At 52.0% G+C, this 26529-nt stretch overlaps 2 protein-coding genes across 2 annotated transcripts in view; one reads left to right on the top strand and one right to left on the bottom strand.

Moving 5' to 3' along the window:
- Nucleotides 1-11940, bottom strand: part of ATG4B (autophagy related 4B cysteine peptidase) — a 33536-nt gene extending 21596 nt beyond the window's left edge. Inside the window, exon 1 of the mRNA XM_012435419.2 lies at nt 11866-11940. Within this exon, the coding sequence (XP_012290842.2) occupies nt 11866-11875 (10 nt within the window). The 5' untranslated portion in view covers nt 11876-11940. The remainder of the gene's footprint in view (nt 1-11865) is intronic.
- A 479-nt stretch (nt 11941-12419) lies between these two features.
- THAP4 (THAP domain containing 4) overlaps nt 12420-26529 on the top strand; it is a 48302-nt gene continuing 34192 nt past the window's right edge. Inside the window, exons 1-2 of the mRNA XM_064383444.1 lie at nt 12420-12637; nt 16108-17270. Coding sequence (XP_064239514.1) covers nt 12561-12637; nt 16108-17270 — 1240 coding nt within the window. The 5' untranslated portion in view covers nt 12420-12560. The remainder of the gene's footprint in view (nt 12638-16107; nt 17271-26529) is intronic.

Genomic DNA, 26529 nt, shown 5'->3' with positions numbered 1-26529 from the left:
AGGAGAATGGCTTGGAACCGGGAGGTGGAGGTTGCAGTGAGCCGAGATCTCACCACTGCACTCCAGCCTGGCGACAGAGCGAGACTCTGTCTCAAAAAAAAAAAAAAAAGTTTAAAACGTCCAAGACAAACATAAAATGAAACCACCCCCTTCATCTTTGTGTGCAAGGACAGCCACAGACGAAACAGAACAGGAGTCATTTTTCACAGCCACCCTAAGGTTTACCAGAAGTCACCTTGGCAGCACATTCAGAGTCACTGTGATGAAGGCAGATGCTCCAGGGGCAAGAAATACTGAGCTGCTGGGAAGACTGGGGGTTCTGGTCTACCCTAATTTCCTGGTTAGGGGCAGGTGCTGGAAAGCGTGGGGTGCTACTCCAAGGTAGAAGGTTAACCTCTGGACACTGAGAAATCAAGCCCTCTACCAAGTCCCCAGAGGCACCTGGGTACAAAGAGCCTAGTGATCAAGAACTGAACCTGTTTCCATTCCAACAACGCTACCCGAAGGGCACTGCCACCACTTCCATGTGGCAACACCCCACTTTCTAAGGAGGTGGCTGGCTGCGGAGCCACGGAGTTTACCTGCTGTGCTAATGAGCACTGCACACCATCTGACTCTGTTTTACTTCAATTAAGAAACTAGGCCAGGCGCAGTGGCTCATGGCTATAATCCCAGCACTATGGGAGGCCGAGGCAGGCGATCACCTGAGGTCAGAAGTTTGAGACCAGCCTGGTCAACATGGTGAAACTCCATCTCTGCTAAAAGTACAAAAATTAGCGGTGGGCGCCTGTAATCCCAGCTACTCGGGAGGCTGAGACAAGAGAATCACTTGAACTTGGGAGGTGGAGGGTGCAGTGAGCCAAGACTGCACCACTGCACTCCAGCCTTGGTGACCAGAGTGAAACTCCATCTCAAATAAATAAATAAATAAATAAAATAAACTAAAGAGGCCCAGGGTCTTCCTGTCCACAGAACTGTGGCTGAGGACACCCATGTCCCACACTGTCCCCGAAAAGAAGGTGCCAGCCAGCAGCAAGGCACCAGCCCAAACACCCATGTGGCGAGACGTGCATCGCGTGTTCTGGGGTGGCACCGGAGGCATCTCTCTCCAGCTGCTCCTCAGGGAACCTGGAACACGCAATTCCCATCTGCTGCCTCTCCAGCTCTGATGGTGTCTGATCACTCATCCTTCACCAGCAACTTCACAGCAATCTTTTGAAAATCAAACACATATGAATTTTTCCCACATCTAAATTTACTTTTTGATAACAACCCCACACTTTGATAAGAATGACACACATGCTAATTATAAAAAACGCTGAAGACTACAAAAATACACAAATCACATGAAGCCTCATCACCCAGCAATGACTCTCCTTCCAGAAGCTTTATGCACAGGTTCGCAGGTGAAATCATACTAATCCCGTGGTTTCCTCAGAATTCTACATAAACACGGAGCTCCACCTAAGCTGATACTATAAATAAAGCAGCTTGTTTACATCACACACAGCTCGAGCATCCCTGCGTGTGTGTACTTCTGTGCTGTGCACAATCCCCTCGGGGAGGCAGGGGGCAGGGTGCTGGCTCTGGCCCCTGGCAGTCGGAATTCAAAGCCCAGCCTGGGTGCTGGTAAGATGCAGTTTCCTGGGCCACTCACTTAACTTTTGAGTGTCCATCATCCATAAAATGGGATAATAGCAGGATAGCCTCACAATGTGGTTGTGATGTTTCCATCAAACACTTCCAATGAGATGCTGGCTGGCAGACAGAAGGGCTCCAATGTCAGCTGTGTCATGAACATCAAGGACTCAGAGCCACAGGGTCAAAGGCACACACATTTTATTATACCCAAAAGGCTTGTGTGTGCAGCTAATTCCCAAACACACGGCTGGGAAGTACTCGCCGGCATCTCCCTCAGCGCAGGCAGAACTAACAAACCCACAACAGAGGGCCCTATGCGCGCTGTTTAAAGAATTCTCAGCTGAGGAGACCCAGGCCCCTCTCTGCCCTTTTTCTAGAGTAGTGCTGTGGCTTCCTGAGCAAACGACAGGCGTTACAGAGTGGCTGGGGCCAGATGAAACGAGCTTTCCACAGCAGGACTTTGTCCAAGAGTTCTGCACTATTTTTTTCTTTTTTGAGACAGGGTCTTGTTTTGCCACCCAGGCTGGAGTACAGCGGTGCAATCATAGCTTACTGCAGCCTCAAGCTCCCAGGCTCAATCAATCCTCCTGTCTCAGCCTCCTGAGCAGCTGAGACTACAGGCTTGTGCCACCACACCCAGCTAATTTTTGGAAATTTTTTTTGTAGAGGCGTTGCCAAGCTGGTCTCAAGCTCCTTGGCTCAAGCAATCCACGTGCCTTGGCCTCCCAACGTGCTGGGATGACAGGCATGAGCCACTGCACCTGGCCCCTGAGAGCTCTGCTCTGCTCTATTTCACTTGTCCATGCTTTCACAGACAGTATCAACCAAACTGCTGGGTGACTGTGAATAAATAATTTAAAGTCCAAGTTTACATTCTCTCTCACCTTTTTATATATATAAGGTTACTTGCTTCTGCACCTGATTACAAAAACTGAGTTGAGATGAATTAAGGCCCGTGTCTTTTTAAAGAGTTGAAAAAATTCACGATGTCCCTGCTACCTCTCTAAAGCCACTCCTCAACCTTCAGAAGTCACTGCTGTTCTTTGACCTCTAGGCTTTATCCAAAATACAGACTCAAATCCACAAAATTGACTCTCAAGGAAAAAGGATGCAAACACCACTGGTCTAATTTCAATTTCCAACGCTGCAGGACAATGATTCTATCTTGATGCTGGAAGATGCTTCGATGTTTGAGATCGTTCCAAGGTACCAGCTTTGAACTAAAGATACGCATATCTTTTATTTAAAGTACTGCAGAGCTAAATGAACACTTTGGCAAGTATCTCTTTGTAGGCTACAGATGTTCCTTAACTTAGGATGGGATTATGTCCAATAAACCTGTTGTAAGTTGAAAATACTGTAAGTCAAAAATGCACTGAGATCAAGCATGGTGGCTCACACCTGTAATCCCAACACTTTGGGAGGCCAAGGTAGGCACATCACCTGAGGTCAGGAGTTCGAGACCAGCCTGGTCAACATGGTGAAACTGCATCTCTATGAAAAACACAAAAAATTATCTGGGCGTGGTGGCAGGTGCCTGTAGTCCCAGCTACTCAGGAGACTGAGGTGGGAGAATCACATGAACTCAAGAGATGGAGGCTGCAGTGAGCTGAGATCGCACCACTGCACTCCAGCCTAGGTGGCAGAGTGAAACTCCATCTCAAAAAAAAAAGAAAAAATGCATTGAATACTCGTAACCTACCTGGCATCAAAGCTTAGCTCAGCCCACCTTAAACGCGCTCAGAACACTCACATTAGCCTAGAGTTGGGCAAACTCAGCTGGCAACACAGTGCCCCGTAGAGCATGGGTCACTTACCCTCCTCCTCATGTGGTTGACGAGGAGCTACCTGGCATCTCCAGAGTATTTGGGCACATGTTAGCCCAGGAAAAGATCAAAATTCAAAACGTGAAGTCTAGTTGCTATAGAATGCATATTGCGTTCACAGTATTGTAGAGTCAAAAAATTGTGAGTCAAACCATGGTACTTTGGAGATCATCTGTATTTCAGAAGAATGTGGCATATGTCATCAGGAAAAGGACCATATCATTGAATCAGTAAAAGTCTGTAGTATCAGAATCTGGAAACTGAGAAAGTTCTACGATATCTAGCTCCCCATATTAAAAATATACATGATAAAGGAATGGGAGAAGTAGATAAGGAAGGAAAGGAACCAAGCTCACTCTGAAAGCAGCGTAACAACACCTGGGCAGCTGGGACGTTGAGGGATTTCCATCACAGAAGCAGTAAAATGCAAAGCAGGTGAATTTCTCAGGTTTATTAGCAAACTTTACAGGCAAGGAAGCCATCTTCAGAGTGAAGGGAGTCAGAGGTGTTCCATTAAGTTCAAATACATCACCACGACTCCAACTGTAACTGTGACAATTACAGGTGTGTGGCCTCAGGTTCGTCACCGCATGAACCATCGAGGAGACCAGGAAACCTGAGGACAGCAAACTAAGGGGCAACCACAGTGCTTGGCAGTGAACAGGAGTGGCGCAGCCAAGGCGAACATGACCCGTGGGGTCCTTAACGAGGGCTCCCACACTGCGGTGCCCCAAGCTGCGCGACTCCTCTGTCTAGAGAAATGCACTCCAGCCCTCCCCCAGAAGCCTGCCCTCTGCCGGGTGTGAGTCACACGTTTCCTAGGGCCAGCTGCAGACACACTGGAAACACGGTCCTTTGCTTCTCCCACCACGCTGCACCCTCCTTTCTGTACCGTGGAAGACGCTGCGAGCAGGGAGTGTCCACACGTCACACCCCTGGAGCATGTTCCCCACAGCCAGGAGCACCGGCTGTGGAGTCAGAAGTCTGAGCCCACCACTGAGCAGCCATGCGACCCGACCTCACAGGCCAGTGACTCGGTGGCCTCCCTGTGAAATGGACAAGTTAAGGAGCAGAGAGAGCTCGAAACTGCACGGGGAGAGTAACCGCTCTTTCAGGGCCTGCCTTCTCAGATCAAAGACGGGTGAGCAGTCACCATCCAGCGTGGATGGGACACATTCTGTCCCCAAACAGGGTGCAGCACTGAGTACCAGGCAACAGAGACCCAACCAAACGTAAGCCTCCTCCAAAAGAGATGTGACTGCATTGAGAGAGCAGGGGCCTGCCGCCCCACTTCACGGCTGGCTCCATGGACCCGCGGGACCTGCGGTGACGCCCACAAAAGAGCAAACGAAGACTCTCATCCCTTCAGTTATGAGCACGTCCTCCCTGTGCTTCCCCACGGTGCCCCTCTTGTGCTGGAGGACGGGAGGGAATTCCCCCAGGCAGGCCATCCGAGCTGACCTCACCCATCTTGGACATCCTCACAGCCCCACCTGAAAAGGAAGACACAACGAGGAGCCACAGACTGAGGCACCCAGCACAGTACAGAGCGCTCCCTGACCTTCCAGATCTTGCTTTATAATGGAGGAGGGAGAACTTTTCCGGAATTAACACTTCTAACTTCTTTTGTTTTTTGAGACGGAGTTTCACTTTTATTGACCAGGCTGGAGTGCAATGGCACGATCTCAGCTCACTGCAACCTCCGCCTCCCAGGTTCAAGCAATTCTCCTGCCTCAGCCTCCCGAGTAGCTAGGATTACACGTGTGTGCCACGCCCGGCTAATTTTGTATTTTTAGTAGAGACGAGGTCTCACCACGTTGGTCAGGCTGGTCTCCAACTCCTGACCTCGGACGATCCACCTGTCTCAGCCTCCCTAAGCGCTGGGATTACAGGTGTGAGCCACCACGCCTGGACAACACTTCTAATTTCTACTGAGGTATGTTTCTGGAGTCTGACAGCCTGCTCGATGGCTATAGGGCAGGCACAGGCCTGAGCTCCTTCAAGCCTCAGAGTGCTCACTCAGGAAATGAGGGCACAGCCACTAGTTTTTCCCAGTGCTGAGAACCTGCGACGGGTGCAAAACTAACGCTCACGATCACTCACACTTGCAGATCAACCCACGTGATGGCTCCATTCTTTGACACAGGGTCTGGCTCTGTGACTTAAGCAGTGGTGTGAAGCTCACTGCAACCTCCCCCTCCTGGACTCAAGGGATCCTCCCAGATCAGCCTCCTGAGTGGCTGGGACTACAGACATGCACCATTATGCCTGACTAATTTTTGTTTTCTGTAAACGGGGTTTTGCTATGTTGACCAGGCTGGTCTCGAACTCCTGGGTTCCAGTGATCCACCTACCTCGGCCTCCCAAAGTGCTGGGACTACAGGTGTGAGCCGCCAGCCCGGCCAAGTTCCTTCACTGACTCTCAGATGAATGAGATCCACTTGGGCCTGAGGCCAGCTGCCTCAGCAAATCTCCATGGAGAGGCTCTCGTCTTATTTCACAGCCTCTGTCATAAGTTCATCATCTTCACATGCTGTATCATGTGATATATAAGGTAATTTCACACAGCTCCCGAGAAAAAGGAGACAAGCCTCGAAAAAAATACCCATTAGCTGGGCGCAGTGACTCACACCTGTAATCCCAGCATTCTGGGAGGCCGAGGCAGGTAGATCATCTGAGGTTAGGAGTTCAAGACCAGGCTGGCCAACATGACGAAACCCTGTTGCAGTGAGCCGAGATCATGCCACTGCACTCCAGCTTGGATGACAGAGTGAGACTCTGTCTCCAAAAAACATACATATTTAAAAAAAAAACAAATACCCATCTCCAGACTCCAAGATAAAATTTTAATTTGAAATAAGATGACATGCAAGGCTGGGTGCAGTGGCCCACGCCTGTCACCCCAACACCTTAAGAGGCCAAGGGGGGGAGCATCAGTTTGAGATCAGCCTGAGCAACACAGGGAGACTCTTGTTTCTCAAAAAAAAAAAAAAAAAAAGTTAGCTAGGCATGGAGGTGCATGCCTGCAGTCTTAACTGCTCAGGAGTGTGAGCCGAGAAGATCACTTGAGCCCAGGAGACCGAGGCTGCAGTGAGCTGTGGCTGCAACACTGTACTCCAGTCTGGGAGACGAAGTGGGACCCTGCCTCAAAAACAATTTTAAAAAAGAAAAAGACATGTAGGAGGAACAAGATGGAGATCAGGCTGGACACGGTGGCTCACACCCAGCACTTTAGTAGGTCGAGGAGGGCAGATCACTTGAGGTCAGAAGTTCGAGAACAGCGTGGTCAACATGGTGAAACCCATCTCTACTAAATATACAAAAAAATTAGCCGGGCATGGTGGTGCACACCTGTAATCCCAGCTACTCAGGAGGATGAGGCAGGAGAACCTCTTGAACCCCAGAGGCGGAGGCTGCAGTGAGCCAAGATAGAGCCGCTGCACTCCATCTAGTCTGGGCGACAGTGAGATTCCATCTCAAAAAAAAAAAGACGGAGAGGTACTGTACACTTTAGGACAGAATCCCCCGTAGAAGCAGTTCTCCCATTTGGTCAGCTGGATCCCAGACACCTGATTTTCCACACCCTCTCCCCTGGGACTTCTGCAATCACAAGCAGAAGAGGGCAGATGGCATTCTAATATGGTAATTCCATTGGGAAAAAACCCTGTGATTTAATATTATTAATCTGACAGGCAGAAATGTAGGGAACTGTACTCAATTTAACCAACTTCTCTCCATTTAGTACCAATGACACTTCATTCGACCAGGGAGGACTACACAAAGCACAGCAGATCTAAGAGCTTGCTGTAAAGCTCTTCATTTCCAAGACATCTTCCTAAAACATTCAGAAGTCATCTTCCAAAATACTTTTATTTTATAAATTCAACAAAGGGTTCTTCTTTTCTTTTAGAAAACTCTTACATTTAAGATAACAGTTTGCATATGATTACTACTTTTTTTTTTTTAGAATCCTTAAGAGTTTACGTAAGGATGCTAGCAGTTCAGTCCTGAATGAAAAGAGAAAGAGAGAAAAGAACTCCAAATTCAGCTACGTCAGAAAACTAGAAAACAGTTTCGGCGCACACACTGGGCAGAACGTGCACATTAAAACTCACTACCCTGCTGTGAGCAGCCTTTGCATTCATTACGTGTTATGCTAACATACTGGGTTTATGTTAAATTCCACAAACTGAATGTTTTTATAGGAGGGGAATGTGTAGCTTATTATTAATTCAAGTTCCGCTTTTCTGATTACCAACCACACGCCAGACACAAGTGATGCGCTGGAAACACAAGCATAAGATACCAGCCCTGTCCTCAAGGAATGGGCAGCATGGCTATTTAAGCGCTGGCACCTGCCAGTCCTCTGAATGGGGAGTGTGATTCTAGGGACAATGCTGGGGACTGGTGGAGAACACAACCACACCACGGCCTGCCTGCCTGCCGCCTCCCAGACCTCCCCACACCCGTGGAGGCCCCTGGCCTCTTTTCTTCCCCACCCACACTCATACCCTGGGTGACCTCATCTGATGTGACCTCCAGTATATCTCCAGCCCAGGCTTACTCTTTTAGCTCCAAACCTGTAGACCCCAAAGCCCACTGGGCATTGCTACAAGGACGTCTAATAGGCACCGCGCATTCACACACATAAATCCAAACTCACGACAGAAAGCTTTCCACTAGGCAGGACCTCCCCAGGTCTTCTCCATCTGAGTTTCTTGGCTCAGGCCATACACTTTGGGGCCATCTTTAACTCCTCCCTTTCTACCCATTCCTCTCCCAACTTCCAATCTATAAACAAATTCTATTGTCTCAACCTTCAAAACACATGCAGAAGTCCACCTCTTACCTACCCGGAGCTAAGCCACTGGCATCTCCTTTCTGGCTTGTTCAAGAGTCTCTTAGCTGGCCTCCCTGCCTCTGCCCTTGCCCCTCTTGCAGTACGTTCTCAAAAGACACGCCAGAGCAAGCCCGTTAAACACAGCCTATCATGTTACTCCTCCCCTAGAACAAAACCTTCCAAAGAGTTGCCACCCTATTCAGAATAAACACTGAAGTACTCACTATGACCTAGCAAGGCACCCCTCTACCCTCAGCTCCTGCTTCTCTCGCTGTCACCCGCTGCACCCGAGCCACGCCAGGCTCTTGCTACTTGCCCTTCCTCCTACACTGCTCTTCGGTCATGGTCAGAACTTCGCCTTCAGAGCGAGCGCTTTCCTGGCCATCCTGGCTACAATTTCAGTCCTCCTCATCCTTGGTCCAAATCGCTGTCCCCCAGCAGCCACATAGTTTGCTGCTAATGCTGGTCTCACATCTAGAACGTCGGCTACCTCCAGGCAACGGTTTTTATCTATGTTGTTTACTTCTCTGGTCCTAGTGTCTACAACAATGCCTAACACATACTTGGCAGTCAGTAATCAACAGTGTACTGAATAAATGACTACCAGGACAAACAGAAACTATATTACACATGGTCAAGGAAGGCAGAATCTTCAAGAACAGAGGAGGGTGGATCGTGTTGGTTTTTTTTTTTGAAACACAGTCTCGCTCTGTCGCCACGCTTGAGTGCAACGGCACAATCTTGGCTCACTGCAACCTCTGCCTCCTGGGTTCAAGTGCTTCTCCTGTCTCAGCCTCCTGAGTAGCTGGGACTACAGGCACCCACCACCATGCCTGGCTCATTTTTCTATTTTTAGTAGAGATAAGGTTTCACCATGTTGGCTAGGATGGTCTCAATCTCCTGACCTCGTGATCCACCCACCTCGGCCTCCCAAAGTGCTGGGATTACAGGCGTGAGCCACCGCACCTGGCCAGGGTGGATCATTAATCATCCCTGAAAGGAAATACAGTATCAAGTTAGAAGGAAAAGTCTCCATGATATCCTACAAACATCATATAAGTTTTTATCAGCATGAACAGAGACTTTTAAATGCAAACACCTTTTCTACTTTGATCCCACAAGCAGCAGCATCCAGTGTCCTGTTAAAGTATCATCATGTCAATTTGGTTGTCAAGGAAAAATAAGAGATAAAAACAAAGTAACATCACGTAAGAACATAACTGTTCTCCTAACTTGATGATTTTCACATTTTAAGTCATATGACTGACACTAAACTGTGTATTTGATCTTAACCAAGTCTCTCATATAATACTCCAGCCTCAAGGTATCCAAACGATGGAGGCAGGAGGCAGATGAGTAGTGGGCTGGCAGGGGCAGGTCACCAGTGAAATCCAACCTTCATGCCACGGTTTAACGCTAAAGCCTGAAAGCCAGTCTGCGAGTCTCGGGATAAATCCAGGGACTGGACTGAGAATCTCTCTTCTTGTTCGGTTGCACTTTCCTCTGAGTAATCCCCGGCCTTCACCTATTTTACTTATACTCACTCTTCTTCAGTCGGCTTATTACACTGTCGTCCCCACCTTTGAGTGGCGACTTTAACTTAGCCTTTTTTGCATACCCACAAACCAATCAGCACACGCTCCTCGTTCTGAGCCCATAAAAGCCCTGGACTCAGCCGTGAAGAGAGACGACTCAACTTTGGGTAGAAGACAATCATTGAGTCCCCTCTCTGCTGTGAGCTGTTTCATCACTCAATAAAACTATTCTCCACCCTCTTTACCCTTCAATTGCCAGCATAATCTCATTCTTCTTGGATGTGGGACAAGAACTAGGGACCCAATAAATGCAGGTACAAAAAGGCTGTAACACTGTGGCCCCCAGCCCTCTGCTGCCAAACGGCAGCTGCCCCACGTGACAGAAAGCAGCAATGGGAAGCAGCATCAGGGCAGAGTCAGCCCCAGAACTACAGGCTGGGACAGGGCAATGGGTGTGATACAGCTGTTGACACACTGTAACACCCCCTCTTCTTGGGATTCAGGGTTGCAAGCACCCCTACTTGGGTGCCACTGCCTTCTCCCTGTCTGGACACCGGAATCTACCGTCCCCTCGTCTGGACGCTGGAGTCCACTGGGAGAGCCACTTGCCGCATGTCCAGCTGTAAGCTCTGCAGAGCCCACACTCCGTTGCTGGTGCTTGGAACAGCCGGCGGGACCCTGCACTCACTCACTCTCACACCCACGCAGGCCAGGGGCTGAGCATGCAGTCATGGCGGCCATGGCATCCATGCCAGAGTGCAAACCAGGTGCCACCGGGCGGGTCAAGGAGACAGGGCATCTCCTGCGGCAAGCCTGGACCCAAGCAAGGCCTGGGCAGGGGTGTCACCAGTCAGACGTCTCTAGCTGGCAAAGTGGCTGAGAAAAATCCTGCATCACAAATAATAACAGTAAAAATAGTAAACAAATACTACACACCTGCAAATAGCACAACTGTGTCTGGCAGTTATTTTAAAAACAAACTTCACGAGATCTACACCTGGTCAACATGCTCCTTAGGGAGTCAGGGCTCCAGCCTCCTCCAGCCACCTAACACATTTACGCGGTGAGCTGCTACAAACCATTTAAACAGATATTGGCGATACACATTACAGTTTTCCAACTCAGATCGTAGTAAATTTATGTTGTAGCTGCCAGGAAAAGTAAACACAATGCCATTCGGAATGACAGAATTAAACCAGATGAAAATCTTTCTTTACAGATGGGGGATACCTGCTAGAAGGCAAATCAGTTCCCGCAAAGAATGAAAGGGCTAAGACTAGGCGGTTACTGGGGAAGCGATGGGTTTGGTACTGACTTAAAATATCTTGCCAAGCATGACAGGATAGGCACAAACACCAACGCTCCCTACACACACACACACACACACACACACACACACCCCTCCCTCTCTCTCCCCCTCTCTCTTAGGACCCCCATGAGACAAATTTACTGTCTCTCTTTCTCGTCACGGAAAAGAAGCTTGGAGGATCTACTGGTTACTAAATGGAAGACAAAAACAAAAACGAGGCGTGTACTGTGGTGTACACGGCATGTTTCTAACTTCCTACAAGTTAGAGCGTTTCCATCCCTTCACGCCCAGCTGCGGGAAGGCGACGCTTTCACCCGCCGCTCGCGTCCCCACCCGGACCGCGGCCGCCCCGTCCGCCACCGCGCTTCTGCCCGCGCGGCAGGCCCCGCCGCCCTCCACGGCCCACCCGGCGCAACGGCCTGGGCAGCCGCAACCTCCGGAGCGTTCCGGGCGGGAGCGAAAAGCGGCAAAAGCTCCAGCGCGAGCGACGGCCGGACCCGCGGCCCCGTCCCCTCCGCGCCCACCGCCCACCGCCACCGCCACCGCCACCGCCACCGCCCCACGCTCCCGCAGCGCTCGCCCCCGTCGCTCCGGCCCAGCCTGACCCGCCCTGGCGCGCCCCGGGGCGAGTCGCGGCAGCTCCGCCCGAGGAGGGGAGGCCGAGGACGAGGCGAGCATCTCCCGCGGAAAGGCCGGCCCCCGGCAACTCCTCACCTGCGTCCATCTTTCCTGTCCGGCCGCCGACTGACCCGAGCGGCGTCGCTCCGACAGGCCCGCAGCGCGACGCGGCGACGGGACGCCGCGGGGGCCAATCGGGGCGCGGGCTCAGGCGGCGAAGACGATACGGCGCGCGAGCGGAAATACGCGGGAGCCGCCATTTTGGCGTACGGCCGGGCCGACGCGAGCCCCGGGGTGCCCCGCGGGTGGCCTGGGGACGTGTCGCCGGACGATGGCTCGCTCTGCTCTCCGACGGGACACTGCGTGCCATGGGTGGCGCTTCCTCCTCTTAGAGGACCCGGGAGCGGTTGTCGAGGCGGTAGAGGCGGGCTGGTTCCCCGTCCGAGCAGCCATCTTGCAGTACGGACGTGCCGGCGCGCCCATGTCGCCGTACGGAGTTGCCCAGCCCGGGCAACTCCCCCGCCCGCCTGCCCGCCTGCCGGCCGACGCTGCGAGGGTCCGGTCGCGCCCCGCTGGTCCCGAAGACGGCCGAGCGCGCGGCGGGAGAGGGTGGGGGCGGGGGCGGGACCGCGACGGGCGCCTGCGCCGCCATCTTGCCGTACGGTGCGGACGCCGCGGGCCGGCCCACGTCCCGAGCCGTGTCGCCGCCGCGCTCCCTCCCTCGGGGCGGTCCGCGGGCGGGCGGGCGGCGAGGGCCGGGGCCTGGCGGCGCGGCTGGGCCGAGGCCCGAGATGGTGATCTGCTGTGCGGCCGTGAACTGCTCCAACCGGCAGGGCAAGGGCGAGAAGCGCGCCGTCTCCTTCCACAGGTACGCGGGCCCCGCGCCGCCACGCCCCCGCCCCGGCCCCACGGGGAAACTGAGGCCGCGCGGCCGGCCCGAGCGCAGGGGCCGGGGGGCGCGGGGCCTCGGCGGCCGGGGCGCGGGGGAGCGGGCGCGGGCGCTGTGTGACCTTGGCCCGGCCGCCGTCTCTGGGCCGGGTTCGGGCGGCGCGGCCGCCCCCACCCTGGCCGCCCGGGTCCGCCCTGCGCGCGATGGATCCGGCCGGCGCCGGGGCTTCAGAAGCCGCACGTTCTAGAAGCTGGTCCGGGGCTGATTGTCCTGCCCGGCCGCGACTGCCGCTTCTCCGGACCGCGGGCGGCCGGCCTCGGTGTCTGCGAGCAGCAGCGGCCGGGCAGATGCGAGCTGACAGCCCCCGGGAGGGCGTTCCGGGACGGGGCCCGAGCGCAGGACGCGGGTCCGCTCTGAGAGCCTGGGGGCGCCCGGCTGGGGACCGCATCCTTCCGCGCTCCGGGAGAGCCTGGCCCGGGGCTCTCGGCCACTTCCCACGTGGGCCCCCGTGGCCCGGCCCAAACCCCCCGAGGCCTTGTGGGTTCAGCCTGTTTCAGTGAGATTTATGCGGATTACACGCGGGAGGCACCAGAACAGGGAACAGACTTTAAAAACCACTTTGCAGATGTTGCTTTTTTATGTTGCATGGTGTTATTTAAGTTTTACAGACGGGAATGGCACGTTATTTATAGTGTTACTGAAAGTTCACGATGTTTCGCTGTAAGTCTGCAATCATTACCATGTATCAGAAGAATTAGTAACATTAGATTATTTCACAAGCAGCCAGCACGCTTTCTTGACGATTTGTTTCAGAGCTTGTGTCCTAGAAGTTTTGTTACTGTTCTTGAAAAGGCGACGTGTTGCAACGGTCTAACATGCTACAGGGGAAAGGGCACTGAAATTGGGGGTGAGGGGCCTATCTTTGGAGTTGGCCTCACAAAGCATTCAGAAAGGAGGTTAGAAGGTCCTGTTGCTTAGTATGCCCCAGTTCATCCTGTTAGGATCTGTCCTGGTCCATACTGGCCTCAGGTGGAGCAAATAGCAGTTAGAACTGACCACTCCACCCCTCGTGCACATTCGGGCCGGTTTTTTTTTTTTTTTTCTTTATTTTTTTTTTGAGATGGAGTCTCTGTCTGTCACTCAGGTTGGAGTGCAGTGGTGCGATCTTGGCTCACCACAACCTCCACCTTCTAGGTTCAAGCGATTCCCCTGCTTCAGCCTCTCAAGTAGCTGGGATTACAGGCACGTGCCACCAAGGTCTAATTTTTTGTATTTTTAGTAGAGACGGGGTTTTGCCATATTGGCAAGGTTGGTCTTGAACTTCTGACCTCAAGTGATCCGCCCACCTCAGCCTCGCAGTAGTGCTGGGATTACAGGCGTGAGCCACCGTGCCTGGCCAGGCCTGTTTTCTTAAACACAGAACTTGCCTTAATGAAGAAATAGTTATGAAGGATCTTTATTAGGTAATAAAGAAGAAATGACTAAGTATCCTATTCAGTATCTTCCAGCACTGCTTGTTTTTCTCTCCAAATTTTAAATTATGGTATAATACACATAACATGAAATTTACCATCCTAACTCTTTTTGGAGACAGAGTCCCGCTCTGTCACCCAGGCTGGAGTGCATTGGTGTGATCATCAACCTCCGGGACCCAAGCGAAACTCCCACCTCAGCCTCCAGAGTAGCTGGGATCACAGGCATGAGCTGCGGCTCCCAGCCTTTCCTAACCCTCTTTCAGTGCACAGTCCATGGCAACGAATACGTTCACGTTGTTGTGCAGCTGTCATCACCATCCAGCTCCAGAACTGTTTTTATTTTGTAAAGCCGAATCTCTGCACCCGTTAAACACTAACTCCTCAGTCCTCCTCTCCCTACGCTCTGGCAACCCCCATTTTCCTGTCTCTATGAATTTGATTACTCTAAGTACTTTTTGATTACTATGAATTTGATTACTCTAAGTGTTTGACTTTTTGCAACTGGCTTTTTTTTTTTTTTTTTTTTGAGACAGAGTCACTCTGTCACTCAGGCTGGAGTGCAGTGGCGCGATCTTGGCTGGCTTCAAACTCTGACTCCTGGGCTCAAGTGATTCTCCTGCCTCAGCATCCCTAGTAGCTAGGAGTAGCGTGTCACCTTGCCTGGCTAATTTTTGTATTTTTAGTAGAGACAGGGCTTCACCATGTTGGCCAGGCTGGTCTCAAACTCCTGACCTCAGGTGATCCACCCACTTCAGCCTCCCGAAGTGATGGGATTACAGACTTGAGCCACCGCACCCGGCCACAACTGGCTTATTCCATTCAGTATATTGTCCTCAAGGTTCATCTGGGTTGGTTGAGTTTTTTGAGGGGAGAGGACAGGGTCTCTCTCTGTTGCCCAGCCTGGGGAGCAGTGGTGCAATCCTAGGTCACTGTAACTTCGAATTCCTGGGCTCAAAGAATTCTCAAGCCTCAGTCTCCCCAGTAGCTGGAACTGCAGGTGAGCACCACTGTGCCCTGCCCTGGGCTTGCCAACTTTTATATGGAGCGTTTTTACTCCTGGAGGTGGACATGCGGCGGGACCACAGAACCGCAGCTCTGGATCTGCTGGAGGGCTCCACATCTCAGCTGCCTCTGTGCTGTCCTGACCTCTCATGCCCCCATCTCTGGAAGCTGGCCCTGGTTTTAGCACCCAAAGTCTTACCTTCCAGGCAGGTCAGGAGGGTTGGTTAGCAGTCAGCTTCTAGGAGCTGTTTCCTGCTGTCCTGAGGCCATCCTAGCCCTGTCTCTAAGCATCCTGTGTCCCCATAGGGCGTTTACCACAGTCTGGGGAGGAGCTAGTTACCTTCATGCCCATCGGCCCTACAGACTGTAAGCTCCTTAAGGCTAGACAGTGGGTCTTTTCAGATTTCTACTCCAGAGCCGGGCGCGGTGGCTCACGCCTGTAATCCCAGCACTTTGGGAGGCTGAGGCGGGTGGATCACGAGGTCAAGAAATCAAGACCATCCTGGTCAACAGGGTGAAACCCCATCTCTACTAAAAATACAAAACATTAGCTGGGCACGGTGGCGCGTGCCTGTAATCCCAGCTACTCGGGAGGCTGAGGCAGGAGAATTGCCTGAACCCGGGAGGCGGAGGTTGCGGTGAGCCGAGATCGCACCATTGCACTCCAGCCTGGGTAACAAGAGCGAAACTGTCTCAAAAAAAAAAAAAAAAAAAAAAAGATTTCTACTCCAGTAATAATTTGCAGGTAGAAGATGTTCCTTAAATCTTTTTGAAGTAGTTTTTTCTTTTTTTAAATAATTTTTAATAATGTTTTCTTTTCACGAGGCCCAATCAGCATTGAAGCATTTTTTTAAAAGGATGAAGGCGTTACAGCTTTCGGTGTTCGTGAAAACCCTCGTTTTGCTTTTATAGTTGAGCGTTTTAAAGGGAGACATTTAATTATTTCTAATCACTTTGTCCTTTGTCCCGTAGGTTCCCCCTAAAGGACTCAAAACGTCTAATCCAATGGTTAAAAGCTGTTCAGAGGGATAACTGGACTCCTACTAAGTATTCGTTTCTCTGCAGTGAGCATTTCACCAAAGACAGCTTCTCCAAGAGGCTGGAGGACCAGCACCGCCTGCTGAAGCCCACGGCTGTGCCGTCCATCTTCCACCTGAGCGAGAAGAAGAGGGGCGCCGGAGGCCACGGCCGCACCCGCAGAAAAGATGCCAGCAAGACCACAGCGGGCGTGAGGGGACACTCGAGCGCTGCCACTGGCAGAGGAGCTGCGGGTTGGTCACCATCCTCAGGTGGAAACCCGATGGCCAAGCCGGAGTCCCGCAGGTTGAAGCGAGCCGCTCTGCAGGGTGAAGCCGCACCCCGGGCGGCCCGGGAGGCTGCCGGCCAGGAGCAGGCCCAGCAAGCCCTGGAGCGAACTCCGGGAGACGGACGGGCCACCATGGTGGCAGGCAGCCAGGGCAAAGCAGAAGCGTCTGCCACAGCTGCTGGCAAGGAGAGCCCCACCTCCTCCGTCCAAGGGGATGTGGCAGACAAGAGTGGCATTTCCGTGGAGGACTTCACGCCCCCAGGATCTGGTGCCTGCAGATTTATCGGCTCGCTTCATTCCTACAGTTTCTCCTCCAAGCACGCCCGAGAAAGGCCGTCTGTCCCCCGAGAGCCCATTGACCGTAAGAGGCCGAAGAGAGACGTGGAGCCGAGCTGCAGTGGGAGCGGCCTGGGGCCTGACGAGGGCCCGGCCCAGAGTCCCCCCGGCTCGTCACTCACCGCCACGCCGCAGAAGCCTTCCCAGAGCCCCTCCGCCCCTCCTGCCGACGTCACCCCGAAGCCAGCCACGGAAGCCGTGCAGAGCGAGCACAGTGACGCCAGCCCCATGTCCATCAACGAGGTCATCCTGTCGGCGTCGGGGGCCTGCAAGCTCATCGACTCGCTGCACTCCTATTGCTTCTCGTCCCGGCAGAGCAAGAGCCAGGTGTGCTGCCTGCGGGAGCAGGTGGAGAAGAAGAACGGCGAGCTCAGGAGCCTGCGGCAGAGGGTCAGCCGCTCCGACAGCCAGGTGCGGAAGCTCCAGGAGAAGCTGGATGAGCTGAGGAGAGTGAGCGTCCCCTGCCCGAGTGGCCTGCTGTCGCCCAGCCGCGGTCAGTACCAGACCCTCTCGTTCTCTGCTCCCTTGCCGCTAGGAGGGGTTTCTCTGCGAGGTGGCCCACGTCCCCTGAGCATTTCTGGGGCGTCTCGAGCTCCTTGCGCTCTCAGGAGGAAGTGCTGGTCATAGCCGTACCTTGTGGACGAGGGAACCCAGGTTAGAAAGCAGCCTCGCTGCACCCGGTCCCACAAGAGGCATCTGTGCGTGGAGGGATGTCGCCCGTAAAGGGGGCAGGCAGCGTGCGTTAGCGGGGAGCACCGGAACGCCTCCGCGGAGAGTGTACAGGGAAAGGTGGCTTCTGTTTCATACCTTAACGCGACAGAAATTCCAGATGAGTTAGGGGCTAAATGAAGAATGAGAGGAAACCCTCAAAAGAAACTATTAAAATCATGAGGACATTCTTTCCGTTTAAGTTCTGATGAATATCCTTGAAGTTAAATTATCATGAACATTAATAATTATTTTAACATCTATTCAATTAAAACATCTATTGAGGCCAGGGTTGGTAGCTCACAGCTATAATCCCGGCCCTTTGGGAGGCTGAGGTGGGCAGATCACTTGAGGTCAGCAGTTTGAGACCAGCCCGGCCAATATGGCGAAACCCCATCTCTACTAAAAACATACAAAAATTAGCTGGATAGGGTGGTGCATGCCTGTAATCCCAGTTACTGGGGAGGCTGAGGTGGGTGACAGCTTGAACCTGGGAGGCAGAGGTTGCTGTGAGCCAAGATTGTGCTACTTCACTCTGGCCTGGGGGACAGAGTAAGACTCTGTCTCAAAAAAAAGCCATACTCATCTATTGAAATACAATACATTCTTAGCCAGGTGTGGTGGCGCGTGCCTGTAATCCCAGCTACGTGGGAGGCGAAGGCAGGAGAATAGCTTGAACCTGGGAGGTGGAGGTTGTGCCGAGCGGAGATGGTGCCACTGCACTCCAGCATGAGTGACGGGGCACGAGTCTGTCTCAAAAAACAAAATACAAAACTTTCTCTGTTGCGAAAATTAAAACTGCAGAAATACAGACTAAAAAGTGGTAAAAATTTTCATTTCTTACGCATCTCCCAAGTTTTATTTCTTGTCGCTATTAAAAATGTGGTGTGTAAGGCAGGCACAGTGGCTCGTGCCCATAATCCCGGCCCTTTGGGAGGCTGAAGAGGGAAGATGACTTGAGTCAGGAGTTCAAACCAGCCTGGGCGACGTAGGGAGACCCCATCTCTATAAAGAATTTTAAAATTAGCCGGTATCGTGGTGCACGCCTGTGGTCCTAACTGCCTGGGAGACAGGCAGAGGACGTCAAGTCTGCAGTGAGCTGTGATCGCACCACTGCACTCCAGCCTAGGTGACAGTGAGACCCTGTCGCAAAAAAAAAGTTTTCCTTTGTAATCTTTGTATGTTTATTAGCTCTGTTTCTGTCCCTGCCCCTCCATTTTGCTGTTAAGTACTTAGAATTGGTTTCTAGATGTTGTTTACATATGGTGGATGTTTCCTTTGCCTGTTGTGTGCATAGGAAACCCGTTTTCCTACCACGTTGTTGATTTCATCTGGATCAGTGTTTGTCCGTAAGTATATGATCGTGAGACAAGGTTTCAGGGCTTCCTGGATCCCCAAGGCAACAGCCACCAGCATGACCGAAGACACAGCCCATCACGTGCGTTTCCGGACGCGTCCTGGGGAGGAGCGTGCCCCTGGATACCGCCGATCTAGATTTTCAGATCAAATCTAGATTTTTGGATTTTCGGGTTGAAATTGTATGCTGTTTTTCTCTTGGAATTTTACTTTTTTAGACATCATCTCACTCTTTTGCCCAGGCTGGAGTGCAGTGGTGACGTCTCAGCTCACTGCAACCTGCGCCTCCCAGATTCAAGCAGTTCTGAGCCTCTGGACTAGGTGGGATTACCGGCACTCGCCACCACCCCTGCCTACTCTTTGCGTTTTTAGTAGGGACGGGCTTTCTACTACCATGCTGGTGACAGTGAGCCACCGAACCAGGCCTTCTCTCGCAGTTTTGACGCTGTTTGTCGTCATCAGAGCTGACGTGGCTTTTCTTCTCTCTGTTCCTCGTGGTTAAACTCCCTGAGGTTTGTCGACATTACAGGTTTTTCCAAATGGCTGGCCCTTCCTGTCTCTGTGTTGCGTATGCTCATTTAATCCTCACGTCTTTTCACTTTCTGGGGTTTTTTCTTGTAGTTCTGGTTCCTGGCGTGTTCCTTAACCCGACAACGGAGACTGTGGCTCCTCTGCTCCTTGGCGACGCCACGGACCCGCCTGTCTCTGCTCTTGCTGCTGTTCGTTTCTGAGTCGTTTGTAATTCCAGCCTTGATGCCCCCATGAACCCTGTGGTTATTTAGAAGGGTGGCAACAGATTTTTAAATGCACGCAGATTGGGGGAGGGGAGCTAATTTTTTGTAGTTGTTTTAAAATTTAACTGCATTAAGGCACAATGGTAGGTCTCTGAAGGACTTCTGCTGTTTGGAATCCTTTGAGACTTCATTGTGGCCAACACAGTCCCTTTTTGGGAGTGTTTCAGTGTGGTGTGAGAAGAACGTGTCCTCGGCCACGTTGTTATCACCCAGAGCGGGGCGCTCGCTTCCTCGTGATGGGCAGCAGCCCGGACCATTTCCTAGCTTCCTGTCGGGCCCTCTGTCCACTGGCTTCTGAGCACGGTAAGGTCGGCCTCCTGCTGTGCTTCCTGCTCCTACATCCAGGTTTAGCTTTTCACCTCAAGGCCATGCTGTTTATGCGTAAGTTTTCCTGTTACCTGCACAAGAAACCCCTTTTTGTCCCATTTAAAGTCTTATTTCTTCATCTCCTTCTATTCACCCTTTCATGCTTTCTGGTTATATTGTCAACTCAATCCAAAGCTCTTTTATAGCGTCGTTGTTTACAGTTGTGATTATTGATGAGCGGGAATTATTGGTCTATTTATTTTTTTAATTTGTTAGGCTTTCTCACTGTTTTCTTACTATTCTTCTAGTGGATATGTTTCCATTTTTTCTTTTTTTTTTTTTGGAGACAGGCCTTTGCTCTGTATCCCAGGCTGGAGTGCAGTGGTGCTATCACGGCTCATTGCAGCCTTGACCTCCTCCCGGGCTCAAGCGATCCTCCCACTTCAGCCTCCCAAGTGCTGGGACTGCAGGCGCATACCACCACATCTGGCTAATTTTTAAAATTTTTGTAGCAACGGGGTCTTACTATGTTGCCCTGGCTGGTCTTGAACCCTTAGCTTCAAGTGATCCTCCCGTCTCAGCCTCCCAAAGCTCTGGGTTTACAATTGTGAGTCACTGTGCCTGGCCCATCTTTCAGTTTTAGAAACGGACACGGGAGCCCCTCTGTGTGTAACTGTTGAGCGCTGATGGGTCCCGTGTGCCCCCCTCCCTGGGTGGAGGCTGTATATGCCATCCTAGCTCCAGGTGGTCCTCACTCCTCCCTGCAAGCGACCGTCATTACTAGATTTAAGTACACATTTTACTGGTTGCTTTATTTACTGTTATTTATTGCATCCAAGTTTCCCCCTCTTTCTGGCAGTATTTAATGACTTCTTTTTTTGCTTTTTGGAGACCATCTCAGACTGGAGTGTGATGGCATGATCTTGGCTTACTGCAGCCATAACCTCCTGGGCTCAAGTGATCCTCCCACCTGAGCCTCCTGAGTAGCTGGAACTACAGGCATGTGCCACTATGCCCAGCTAATTTTTTATATTTTTTTGGAGAGATGCCCTGTTGCCCAGGTGAGCCACCGCACCCAGCCTTGAGAGAAGGGGGCTGGACGCCCCCACCCCCACCCCCCGCCCCGTAATAGAGAGATGGGGACTAGACACACTCCCTGTGTGATAGAGAGAAGGGGGCCAGACGTGTCCCCAGGGTTGTTGGTGACTGGAATCTCACTGGAGAGGCTGGGGGAGCCCGGCAGAGAGGGGGCCAGTGATGAGGGGTCAGGGCCAGGTTTGGCCATGCAGGGGAGTGGGGCAAGCAGACCAGAGCCAGAGGGAGTGTGGTTCCAGGGAGAGCGTGTCAGTGGGGAGGGCTGTGCCGTGAGGAGAGCATGTCAGTGGGGAGGGCTGTGCCGTGGGGAGAGCGTGTCAGTGGGGAGGGCTGTGCCGTGAGGAGAGCATGTCAGTGGGGAGAGCGTGTCAGTGGGGAGGGCTGTGCCGTGGGGAGAGCATGTCAGTGGGGAGAGCGTGTCAGTGGGGAGGGCTGTGCCGTGAGGAGAGCATGTCAGTGGGGAGAGCGTGTCAGTGGGGAGGGCTGTGCCGTGAGGAGAGCATGTCAGTGGGGAGAGCATGTCAGTGGGGAGGGCTGTGCCGTGGGGAGAGCATGTCAGTGGGGAGGGCTGTGCCGTGGGGAGGGCTGTGCCGTGGGGAGAGCATGTCAGTGGGGAGGGCTGTGCCGTGGGGAGGGCTGTACCGTGGGGAGAGTGTGTCAGTGGGGAGGGCTGTGCCATGGGGAGAGCATGTCAGTGGGGAGAGTGTGTCAGTGGGGAGAGCGTGTCAGTGGGGAGAGCGTGTCAGTGGGGAGAGCATGTCAGTGGGGAGGGCTGTGCAGGGCTGGGCCCTGGAGAGCAGGGACAGGCGCAGGCATGGCCCTGTGTGCCCTGTGCCCTTGTGCCCCTCGAAAGGTGAGGCCAGGCCACTCTGGCTGGGCGTGCGGGGTGGGCGCAGGGTGTCAGGAGCGAGGGCGTGGTGGGGAGAGGATGCCCTCCCCCGGGTTGCAGTCTGCCTCGCAGCCGCCTGTGGCGCAGGCGCTGGCTCCACGCTCTGTTCTTGCTGCCCGTGTGGGTTTGTTCTTCAGTGACAGACTCTTCTGGTCATTCTTGAGGGTTTGTATGGAAAAGGCTACGCACGTGTCACACGTGTCTGTTCAGCTCGTCATCTTTAGCCAGCGTCTAGTTTTGGGCAGGTTCCTCAAACTGAAGGATCCGGCCCGTGGGCTTCAGAGGTTGGTCCAGCGTTTTGGGAGGCCAAGTTGGGTGAGTCGTGAGGTCAGGAGTTCAAGACCAGCCTGGCCAAGATGGTGAAACACTGTCTGTACTAAAAATACAAAAATTAGTGGGCGTGGTGGCGGGCACCTATAGTCCCAGCTACTCGAGAGGCTGAGGCAGGAGAATCGCTTAAACGGCATGGGGCGGAGCTTGCAGTGAGCTGAGATTGCACCGCTGCACTCCAGCCTGGGCGACAGAGTGAGACTCTGTCTCAAAAACACAACCAAGTACGACACAAGTGAACCTGAATGTAAACTATGGACGCTGTTTGTAACAACATATGAGTATTGCTTCATAACTGGAGATACACACACCACACGAATGCGAGATGTGAATTAGCGGGGAACAGGGCAGGGGGTGAGAGGGCGAAGGAAATTCCTCTGTACCATCTGCTGGGTTTTTCTGTTCTAACAATCTGTTAATAAATAATAAATGGAAGCTGGAGACTTGGGAGAAGTTCAGACGAGTGATGAACGGTGAAACTAGGGGCAGGTGTGTGCATTTATTACACTATTCCGTTTAATTTGTAACGTTCAAGATTTTTCACAATCAGAGGTTTTTCAAAACTCCAGATTAGTGGCCAGATGCGGTGGCTCATGCCTGTGATTCCAGCACTTTGGGAGGCCGAGGTGGGCGGATCGCAAGGTCAAGAGATTGAAACTATCCTGGCCAACATGGTGAAACCTTGTCTCTACTAAAAATACAAAAATTAGCTGGGCGTGGTGGTGTGCACCTGTAGTCCCAGCTACTCAGGAGGCTCAGGCAGGAGAATCTCTTGAACCCGGGAGGCGGAGGTTGCAGTGAGCCGAGATCGTGCCACTGTACTCAAGCCTGGAGACAGAGTAAGACTCTGCCTCAAGAAAAAAAAAAAAATTCCAGATTAGCTGGACACAGTGGCTCATATCTGTAATCCCAACACTGGGAGGCTGAGGAGGGTGGATCACCTGAAGTCAAGAGTTTGAGACCCACCTGGCCAACAGGGTGAAGTCCCGTCTCTAGTAAAATTACAAAAACTAGCCAGGCCTGGTGACACGTGCCTGTAATCCCAGCTACTCGGGAGGCTGAGACAGGAGGATCACTTGAGCCCGGGAGGTGGAGGTTGCAGTGAGTTGAGATTGTGCCATTGCACCCTAGCCTGGGTGACAGAGTGAAATTCCGTCTCAAAACAAAAAAAAGGTGTTAAGAGAGAATAGAAGGAATAACCGTTTTCCTTTTTATGATGTTAGCGCTAGGTTTTTTTTTTTTTTTTTTTTTGAGACAGAGTCTTGCTCTGTTGCCAGGCGCCAGGCTGGAGTGCAGTGGCGCAATCTCAGCTCACTGCAACTCCGCCTCCTGGGTTCAAGCAATTCTCTTGCCTCAGCCTCCCTAGTAGCTGGGACTACAGGCGTGCACCACCACGCCCAGCTAATTTTTGTATTTTAGTAGAGATGGGGTTTCACCGTGTTGGCCAGGGTGGTCTCAATCTCTTGACCTCGTGATCCGCCCGCCTCAGCCTCCCAAAGTGCTGGGATTACAGGCGTGAGCCACCGTTCCCGGCCCTAGCTCTGGTTTTTTTACATGTCCTTTGTCAAGCTGATGAAATTCCCATGTATTTCTGTTACTGACAGCTGTTATGAACGGGAATGTGTCAGATGATTTTTGTTTTACCTGTTAATGTGATCCTGTGATTTATGGTCGTGTGGTTTGCCTGTTGATGTGACGGGTACTTTAACTGGTTTTAGAGCACGGAGCCAGCCTTGCATACCTGGAGTAGATCCCTGTGGGTCACGGCGTATAATTCTTTTTATACTGTTTTTTATTCAGTCGCTAAGGTTTTGTTAAAGATGTTTGCATCTGTGTTCATGAGAGATATTTGTCTGTAGTTTTCTTTTCTCTTTTTCTTTTTGTCTTTTTGAGACAGTGTCTCGCTCTGTCACCCAGGCTGGAGTGCATAGTGCACAGGTGCGATCTCGGCTCACTGCTGTCTCAACCTCCTGGACTCGGGTGATCCTGCCTCAGCCTCTCAAGTAACTGGGACTGTGGACACGTACCATTACACCGGCTAGTTTTTTAAGTGTTTGTAGAGAGGGGGTCCCAGCCTGCGGCCCAGGCTGGTCTCGAACTCCTGGCCCCAAGTGATTCTCTCACCTTGGCCTCTGAAAACTTTGGACTATGGGTTGAGCCACCATCCCCGGCCTGTGGTTTTCTTGTAGTGTGTGTGTTTTGGTGTTAGGGCCATGCTGGACACATAGAATGAGTGAGGAAGCATTTCCTCTGCTACTGTTTTCTAGTTTCATTTCTTTCCTGAACGCTTGGTAAAATCCACCGATGAAGCCAGCAGGGCTTCTGTTTTGGAAGGCTACTAATTATTCCATTTCTTTCATAGCTGCTGTCACATAATAAAAAACGTGTATTTGGTCTCTGCCCCAGAATATGGCACAGAGCTCCTAAGTCTCCCGAGCAAAATGGTGCTCTGAGCACCTTCCATTCTCAGAGTCGGTCTTTGCCCTCATCCGCCTGGAATGTTCGAGTGAAGTGATTCTTGGCAGGGGGGGTTCCTAGATGAGGGCTGCTCATCAGAAAGACCAAGCCATAAACAGAAGCTGGGGACATTCAGCCCTACCTCCTCCCTCCTGCAAGAAGGGGAATGGGGTGGAGTTAATAATTGATCATGCCTCTGTAATTAAGTCTCCATGAAAACTTCACAAGTACAGGATTTGGAGAGCTTCCAGGCTGGTGAGCACATCCATGTGCTGGATGAGGTGGTGGTGCACCCCAACTCCACAGGGGCACATGCTCCCTGTGAGCTCTGCCTCTGGCTATTTGTGTCTTTAAAAATATCCTTTGTAATAAATTGGCCTTAGTAAGTAAACTCTTTTTCTGGGTTCTGTGAGCCTTTCTAGGAGATATTCGCAGCCAGGGAAGGGGCTGTGGGAGTCCCGGATTTGTAGCCAGGTGGAACAGAGGCTGTGAGTGACCTGGGGAACCCGTGCTTGTCCTTGTCCTCAGAAGGGGGCAGTCTTGTGGGACTGAGCCCTGAACCTGTGGGGTCCACACTAACTCCACTTCGTGCCAGAACTGAACTGACATGCAGGATACCCAGCCGGCATCAGAGCATCAGTCGGCGTGGGAGACTGGTCACAGAAGTGTCCTGAGTGTGCGTCTAGAGGAGAAGTTTGCTTTTCTCGCTATATTCAATGTAAGCCTATTCGGGTTATCAGTTTCGCCTTGTGTGAGCTTTGGTGGACGTATCTTTCAGGGAATGGGTCCATTTCATCTACGTTATTAAATTTGTGGGCATGGAAGTGTTTAGAATATTTGTTTGTTAACCTTTTAAGGGGCATGGGATTAACAGTGATTCACCCCCTCCCCCCCCCTTTTTTTTAAATATATCAGTAATTTGTTTCTTCTCTCTATTTTTTTTACCTTTTTTCTTTCTTGAAACAGAGTCTCGCTCTGACACCTGGGCTGAAGGGCACTGGCATGATTTTGGCTCACTGCAACCTCTGCCTACTGGGCTCAGGTGATCCTCCCTCCTTAGCCTCCTGAGTAGCTGGGACTACAGACACATGCCACCATGTCCTGTTAATTTTTGTATTTTTTTTAGAGATAGGGTTTTGCCGTGTGGCGCATGCTGGTCTGGGACTCCTGGGCTCAAGCTGTCTGCCTGCCTCAGCCTCCTGAAGTGCTGGGATTACAGGCGTGAGCCACTGTGCTGGCCTCTCCCTTTACTTTTAATCTGTGTCTTTGTATTCAAAATGAGTTTTTCTTTTTTTTGAGACAGAGTGTTGCTCTGTCGCCAGGCTGGAGTGCTGTGGCTGGATCTCAGCTCACTGCAACCTCCGCCTCCTTGGTTCAAGCAATTCTCCTGCCTCAGCCTCCCAAATAGCTGGAATTACAGGCACACATTAACACATCCAGCTAATTTTTGTATTTTTAGTAGAGACGGAGTTTCACGATCTCCTGACCTAGTGATCTGCCCACCTCGACCTCTCAAAGTGTAGGGATTACAGGTGTACAAGTGTGGGCCTGGCCTCAAAGTGGGTTTCCTTCTTTCTTTCTTTTTTTTTTTTTTGAGATGGAGTCTCACTCTGTCACCCAGGCTGGAGAGGCAATGGTGCAATGTTGACTCACTGCAACCTCCGCCTCCCAGGTTCAAGTCATTCTCTTATCTCAGCCTCCTGAGTAGCTGGGATCATAGGCACACATCACAGTGCCCAGCTAATTTTTGGTAGAGATGGGGTTTCACCGTGTTGGTCAGGCTAGTCTTGAACTCCTGACCTCAATAATCCAACCAC

The sequence above is a fragment of the Aotus nancymaae genome, unplaced genomic scaffold (assembly GCF_030222135.1).
Source record: "Aotus nancymaae isolate 86718 unplaced genomic scaffold, 86718_ANA_hifiasm-v0.15.2.pri h1tg000031l, whole genome shotgun sequence".
Classification (NCBI taxonomy): Eukaryota; Metazoa; Chordata; class Mammalia; order Primates; family Aotidae; genus Aotus; species Aotus nancymaae.
This window is presented reverse-complemented; position numbering and strand designations above follow the sequence as displayed.